The 7,960-nt window shown below is 42.8% G+C and overlaps 1 protein-coding gene across 1 annotated transcript in view; it reads left to right on the top strand.

Moving 5' to 3' along the window:
* Window positions 1-7,960, top strand: part of FBXW8 (F-box and WD repeat domain containing 8) — a 99,786-nt gene that overhangs the window by 454 nt on the left and 91,372 nt on the right. Inside the window, exon 2 of the mRNA XM_012730840.1 lies at window positions 2,182-2,260. Within this exon, the coding sequence (XP_012586294.1) occupies window positions 2,182-2,260 (79 nt within the window). The remainder of the gene's footprint in view (window positions 1-2,181; window positions 2,261-7,960) is intronic.

Here is a 7,960-nt window from a genome sequence, read left to right as displayed (position 1 = left end):
CCCCCCCCCATAACGATCTGCTGCCAGTATTTGAAGGAAAGGGCATAGCGCTCCACACATCTACGTTTCTGCTTGCATGGACGCTCTCTGGAAGCAGAGGTCCCTAACCAGGGCTACTCCCCTTGAACCCCTCTAAGTTTGGCAGTGGTTGCAGACATTTGGATGGCCCCACTCAAGGGAAGATGCTGTTATCACTTAGCTGATAGTGGCCGGGGATGCTCATGAACATGCTACAACGCACAGGACAGCACCCACAAAAAATGATCTGACCCAAATTGTTAACAAATTGACAACTTATTGTCGATTGAAATCCAGTTCGAAAGGATTCCTAAACTTTGAACAAGAAAGGGTTGCCTTTGGAGAGGAGGACCAGGAGGAGGATGTGGTTAGGAAGGAGTTTTTTACAATACCTTACCTGCACATACTGTTTATACTATACAGTTTTGTTTTGTTTTAGATTTATTAATTACTTGTGCACACAGAACTGGGGTACAGGCCAGAGGCTCAGGGGCGGCGAGAGACTTCACCAGAGACAGAGTGGGGAGCAGAACAGACAGATCAACGAAGTACTCTGCTGAGGGGAGCAGTGGGCGGGTCAGGAGAGGTCTGACGCGCCATGTGGTAACCTCCGGGGCAGGTGGGAATCGAACTCATGCAGAAGCGGCTTTAGCTTCTCAGTGCTGCGCTTTAATCCGCTGCGCCACCAGGGAGGGCCAATATACTATACAGTTTTTATGTCCTGTGCATGCCTTATTTTAAAACATTAAGAAAGAGGACAAGTCCTTTGGCTACTTTGATTAGTATGACAGTTCTCATTAATGTGGGGCCTGAGTTCCTTCCAGAATTTAGAGGACCACGGAGACCCTCCTCAAAAACCCTTCATTATCAAGATCACCTGAAACACATTTATGCTAAGTGGAGACAAAAGGTTTCAATAGTTAAATTTAACTTAGCCTCAAAAGGAGACTTCTACCACTTTCCATTTGGGAGTAATTTTGTAATTGGCAAGTTGTTTTGAGAAACATTATATAGTTGTATCAACTGTAACAGCTGTTTGAGTCTTCGCTGAGTGTCTGATTCTGTGCCCTGCTTTATTTCTAAGGATAGATATGTAGCTTTTTACTTGGTATATGTGTGTCTGAAACAGTCTCATTTAATAACAGTTCTTATATAGATGAAAATTTAGCCTGACATCATGCCTACTTCTGTAAAAAGTGGGTCATCACAGAAGTTTTACAGATATGTAAAGATTAAAACACCTTTTGCCTTGGGAAGGTAGGTTAGTAGCTGTTAAGTTGCTCAGGCTAGTTCAGAACTCTGAGGAAGTTATTCCATTGAAGTAGGTTTGTAGCTCAGGGAAGCCCAACTCACTTTAGGTGGAGAGGGAATCAAAGTGGATTATGAGGACAAAGACACATTTGAGGTCTCAACTGAAATCCCACAAATGTGTCTTTAGAGTTTTTAACAATCCCTAATGTTCTATTATAAATGGAATTCAGAGTTTCATTATTTCCCGAGGAAGGATCATTTGATAAGTTCTGAGGGAACTTCTGCTCTGTTGGGGTCTAAATTTTACCAGGTAGGAGTTTCCCAGACATCACTTGGCATGAGAGTAACCTCAGGCTTTATTAAAATATGAATTTTGGGCCCTTTTTAGGGTTAGCCCTTAGAGTCCCTCCTTAGAGGATGGACCCAAAACTCTAAATGTTGGGGCAGTCAAGTTCTCTGCTGTCCAACTTTCTTGGTTTGAAGTCCTAATTCTCAAGGTTCTCTGGCCCTAACACTCATGAGGGATAGGCATTGGTAGCAAAAATAGGGGACCCCTAAGTAGAGTATTCAAAAAATGGGGGAGGGGGAACCAGCTTACTGGAGGATCCAAAACTCACGTCATAATCTTAAATTTCATATGTAGTTGGAAGAAACAGCCCAGGTGGTACCTAAGAATCAGATTAGATACTACTAGGTTTTTTTAAATACTTAACACTGCTATAAATGAAGTAATAATTCATGGTGTACTTGCTTTCTCTCTCTTTGGTAGTGTCTCAGGGTTTACAGCCATTACCTTCAGTTGTCCCAGCTCTTGCCAGAAGCCGCCGTTAGCCTCATTTGGCACATGAACATTAGGAAAGTGATAATCATCTTTAGGGGCCAATATTTTCACCCAGAATCTTCAGTTTGAAGACCACTGGTAACCTTTGTAGAAAAGGCGTGGGTCCCCACGTCAGTGGGTGTAAGCCTCAAAGCCGCAGAGGTCTGGCAGGTAAGCAGCCCCTTCGCCATGTTTATCAGGCGTTAGGTATCATTGCCAAACTCTAGCCATACTTTTTTTTTTTTTTTTAAAGATTTATTTATTTGTGTTTACAGAACTGGGGTACAGGCCAGAGGCTCAGGGGCAGCGAGAGGCTTCACCAGAGACAGAGTGGGGAGCAGAGGCAGATCGACGAAGTACACTGCTGAGGGGAGCAACGGGCAGGTCAGGAGAGGTCTGCCACACCATGTGGTCACCCTCCGGGGCAGGTGGGAATCGAACTCATGAGGAAGTGGCTTTAGCTTCTTAGTGCAGTGCTTTAACCCACTGCGCCACCAGGGAGGGCCCAGCCATACTTTTTTAATGATTTGTTTCATATGATTACCATTCTTTTTGACACATAAGTATTCTACATGACTGTAGAATTATCTCCATGCTATCTCTAAGGAAAATACCTATTCTTTTGGAAACACACAGTCCTCCATTTGGTCTTGTTTCTCACTTTTATGCAGCCTGGTGAACTTTCCAGAGCTGTATATATAGCACCCAGATTAGAGTAGCATTATTTTGTCAGACCCCATGTGTCCTCTTCCATGCAGAGGTAGCCACTAGGCTTCTCCTGCCTTCTTTTTGTCCCTTTTTGAGCTATAGGGGTAGAACCTTAGAACATGTAGTCTTGTGTCTGGATTCTTGTGTATTGCATGATACCCCTGTGAATGTATCCTATTTTATGTATTCATTCTTTTGGTGTAGTGTTTTTGATAACCAGTTTATTCATAGCCATTTTGGGACTCTCAAGAGTAGCGCTGCTGTGGAAATCTTGGAGCACGTTTGTAGATTTTTCTTGGGTATTTGTCTAGGTGTGGAGTTGATGGGTCACAAGGTGTGTGTAGCCCCCCTTTCATAGATACTGACAGTTTTCCAAAGTGGCTGTACTGCTTTTTTTTTATTTTCCTACTTTCAATAGTAACAGTATGTGTTGGATACTCTATTTTTTCACTTTCTTCTTTGTCATAAATACACACCCAACTCAGGTGACATAGAGCAATTGAACTTGACCCCAGCATGGTTGAGTTGATAGTGACAAATTGGGAAACACCGTGCCATGGCTGGGCTGATACACATGTCTGCCATGGTCATGCCAGCTGCTTGTTGCTGGATAGAAATGTGCTCACAGTGGAGCAGAATCTCTAGATTTTTTTTTAAATAGGAAATGCTTGTTTTACTTGGCCTCAATTTTTGCTGATTTTTTTTTTTTAAATCCAAACCTTGACATCTACCATTTATTTAGCTCACCATTTTGCAGGTGGCAGTTTGGGCTGGACATGGTGGTCTCGCTCACATGTGAAAGGTAGATGCTGTCCAGGCAGCAGTACTTCTGGGTGGTGGCTAGTTGTTGGGTGTGTATGAGATGTGTATTGTATGTATGTCTCAGCATCCAGCAGGTTAGGCCTGGGCGGGCCTTCTCCAAGTTATAAGAGGACCATGAGGGCAAGCACCAGTGCTTTGTGCTTTTGAAATCTCTGCCTAGGCCACGTGTGTTTTTGTCATATTGTCCACAGCGTTTCATTTGGCCATGGCCAGAGTCTGTGTGCCTAAAGATAGAGATGAATTAGGGGCCATGAAGACAACAACCTATCACAACTCCCCATTTTCAGTTGTTGGTAACAGAAAAAGACTAACAATATTTTAATTTCTGATATTACAGGCTAAATAAAACCCATCTGTCGGCTGGATCTTCCTTGGGTCATTAGTTTGTGAGTGTTGTCTTATATCTTCCTAAGATCCTTTGTCCAATCATAGGTGACTCTTAAAAAGGAAGATTTAGTTCCATTTAGGATGCCCCAGAAACTGAAAGGCTTATTCAGCTGTGAAAGGGAAATGGAAAATCTGGAAGCACTTCCTAATATAGTCTTTTTTTCCCTCATCTGTGGCACGCACTCACTGTGGCATGCACTCACTGTGGCACACACTCTTATATTAGTGCATTTGAACTGTAATTTTGCTGAGACTTTCACTTCAGTCTTCAACATCATTGCCAGAGTGAGGATAGCTAGGAAATCAGTGGTCAGGATTGGTTGCCTTTGGACAGGTGGGTGTCCAGCACTGCCTCCGTGTTGGGACACATTGGACCTTTATGGACAGCACACAGCTAAAGGAAGACTTGATTGCTTGAGCCTCCTCAGTGACACTTTTAATAATAATACTTAGAAGTCGTCTGTTTTTAGGTGAATTTTGAACACCTAGATTCTTCTTTACATGGCATTGAATTCATTAAAGAGATGATACACCTCTTGACAATTTCAGAAGCAGTAGACTCTTTTGTCTGCCGTTTTCTTCTTTTCATAAGCTCAAGGTTCTCAGTGTCGTGGGGCCACCTGAGTATAGTTGCATATATGCTGCTTTCTTCACTGTAGTGGTTGTGAAATCCAGTTGCTTGGACCCATTTTTCTTAGGTGATAGATCTGCGCTGTGGATTGCAAGCTATTGCAACCCAACTCAAGCTGGATTTCCAGCTTCATGGAACTGAAGATTCCAGGTGGTAGTGCTTGTTCTGGGTGAATAACTGGAAGTCTCTTTGTCTTTGGTTCTGCTCTCCTTGGCTTATTTACAAGCAGGTGCTCTCCTTTTTGGGGTAAAATGCTTACCAGTAGCTTCAGTTTATATTGTAGCAATTTAGCAATCCAGAGAAAAGAGGGTGTCTGTTTTGTGCAGCAAAAATCATGAACCTAGCTCCCATTGATCCAGACTAAATCATGTATCCATCATTTTGCCAAACACTAATTCGAATTTACCAGACTCTTTATCTGCTGTCCTCTTCTGAAGATAAAGGTGGGGTCTGCCCCAACTAAATCAACATGACCAAGAATGGGAGGATGGTTTCAGAAAAGAAAACGGAATGGATGTTGGATAGGAAACAACAGAAAAAGATGTCAACTTTAGCTGGGTTAGTGTTTGCAACAGCACTATGGGAATGTATGTTTTCTAATCCAACATATATTTATTGATCAGCTAGTAGATGGGGAACCAGTTGTAAACAGAGTGGATGTAGTTCCTGGCCTCAGAAGTCTGTAGCCTTGCTGCTTTTAACCACGTGAGTAGCAGTAGTGGGTGCAGGTTAGCCCTGGTTTATGAGTCTCACTCTTGAGCCAGGCAGACCCCAGTTCAAAGAGAGACTCTGTTCCTGTTAAGCTGTTTGAGCCTGTGCAAATTACTTATGCTGCTTTAACTTGTCAAATGTGGGCGATACTAGTATCTTTGGAAAGAAGCATTGACAAAAAGCATGGCATATTCCTAGCACCAAAGCTCATGTTCAATAAGCAGCCAATAAGTGTAAGCTGCTCTTATCATTAGTGTCGCAGAAGACTTCATTATACACTTTCACTTCCTCTTTGCTGAGACTACTCACTGAAGACCCCCTCAACTCCCACTTGCATTGGGAATCCCTGGAGGGCAGGAGCCTCATCTATGGCACATTTGTTAATTGAAATGGGCAGAATGGCTGCTTCCAGAGGCCACCATAGAGAGAGGCTCTGTGGTGTTAGGACCTCTGAACATTGAAAGCATTCTTTAAGAGTTGGATTTTCAGGCCTCATAAAAGTTTTAATACTGCTGGCCCAAACTTATTTTTCACTGTATAATATTTGTCATAGCTTGTCTGTGTTGTAAGCAAGATCAATTTGATGATATAACTCTTCTATTTTTAAGTTAGAAGAAGCTAGGAGACTGCTACTATGAACTAAAGCAAATTAAATCAAATGTGAACTCTTGGTTTGGCTTAGCTGAGTGACTTTCCTTCCTCTTTGACGTCCATTGCCTGCCTTTAGGACTTAACTTAAATTCTGTCTCCTATGTTGCCTGCAGCCCAAAGTTCATTTGCTCCACCTTTCTCCTCAACTAAAGAGTTGTTACTATCAGTGCCATTCATTTTCTCCTATCATGAGTTTGCATGTCTCTCCTTGTGCACATTTTTAAAAGGTCCCTGAGTATACCAGAACAACTTTGGTCATCTCTTGAACGATTCTGCCGCTTGAAGCAGTTTGGGCTTCATTCATTCATTCCGCAAATATGCATTAAGCAGCTTCTTGGAATCAAGCACTGTTCTGAGCACTGAGGTATCGCAGTGAATGAGCTGTGTCTTTTTACATTCTGGAGAAGATGGAGGTGGATGAACAAATAATTGTGAGTTACTAAATATTCTGGAGAGAAAGCTACATGCTTGCGTTGGAGGAGGGCTGTAATTTTAAGTAGTACTTACCTGTGAAGGACTTTTGGGAAGGTCATATTTCATGGAAGGAACTGTGGGAGCCAGCAGGCAGAGATCTCTGGGATGGGTTCTAGGCAGACAACAGCAAGTGGGAAGTAACTGGCCAGTCTCCAGGGTCTGTGTGACTTCAGTATTCACACAGTGCCCAGGTCAGAGGCATCCTGTGCTTGATTTAATGCTTTGTAATTGCTTTCTTGAAATAACCATTTTTTAACAAGGATCCCACATTTTTATTTTACTCTAAGCTTCACAAATTATATAGCTAATCTTGAGCTAGGAATGTGCTAGGGGTGCTTAAGATCTGTGTGCCCTACCAACCAACAAATCATATATGCATTGGCCCAAGCTTCTGACATGGAAGTTTCTCCTCTCCCCGGCTTCTCTCCTTTCTGGGACCTAAAGCTCTGGTCTCAGTTTAGACTAAAAGGAGGCTTTGAAAGCAGTGAGCCAGCTATTTCTGTCTCACAGTGACTTCTTTTCACTGCTGCACCCACCTCCTGGGCTCCCTCCAGCATACTCCCTCCTTGCCAGTGTTCCCAGGGGAGTCAGACCAGTAGGTGGTGTGCAGGAAGGTTCTCAAAGTTGGAAACCTATAAAGTGATAAATCCCGTGGAAAATATTGTTTACCTACTGTGCTGCTTTGGTCCTGTAGGGTTACAGTTCAGTGATGGCGTTTATGAATGCGGTCAACAATTTGTTGAATACTTTTTGCTCTTTCATAGATAGGCAAGAGGGTTGGGTTAAATGTTAAGGGAGAAAGTGGCTTTTTGTGAACTGTTTGGGAGCTTAACTCTATGTAATCTTGTTTCTTTAGGGAAAAGGTTTTTCAGGTTTTCAATAGCTGACTTTCTAATGAACTTTGAAATACCATAGGGGACTATTGTCTTTTTTTTTTTTTTTTTTTTAAGATTTATTTATTTTTGCATACAGAACTGGGGTACAGGCCAGAGGCTCCGGGGTGGTGAGAGGCTTCACCAGAGACAGAGCGGGGAGCAGAACAGGCAGATCTACGAAGTACACTGCTGAGGGGAGCAGCGGGTGGGTCAGGAGAGGTGTGCCACGCCATGGGGTCACCTCCGGGGCAGGCGGGAATCGAACTCATGCGCAAGTGGCTTCAGCTTCTCAGTGCTGTGCTTTAACACGCTGCGCCACCAGGGAGGGCCACTATTGTCTTTTTTAGTTTCCTGTTTTCATTCCATTTTATGTGATGACTTTATTGCTATAAAATATTTTAGCTCTTTGAGTGTAGGCATTCTTACACTTTTGCTAACAACAGCTCCCTTCCCCCCGGCACCAGATATGGCCCTGAACTCAGTGTTTTGAACACAAACCACCTTATTATTTTTTTTTTAATCATTACAAAAGTTTATTTTTACGTCATTTTGCATATTTTTCTTTTTCCATCTCGATTGTAATCCCCACGGGTTTCCCATCACCAAATCACC

This window comes from Condylura cristata, unplaced genomic scaffold (assembly GCF_000260355.1).
Source record: "Condylura cristata isolate star-nosed mole 26May11 unplaced genomic scaffold, ConCri1.0 scaffold00029, whole genome shotgun sequence".
NCBI lineage: Eukaryota > Metazoa > Chordata > Mammalia > Eulipotyphla > Talpidae > Condylura > Condylura cristata.
This window is presented reverse-complemented; position numbering and strand designations above follow the sequence as displayed.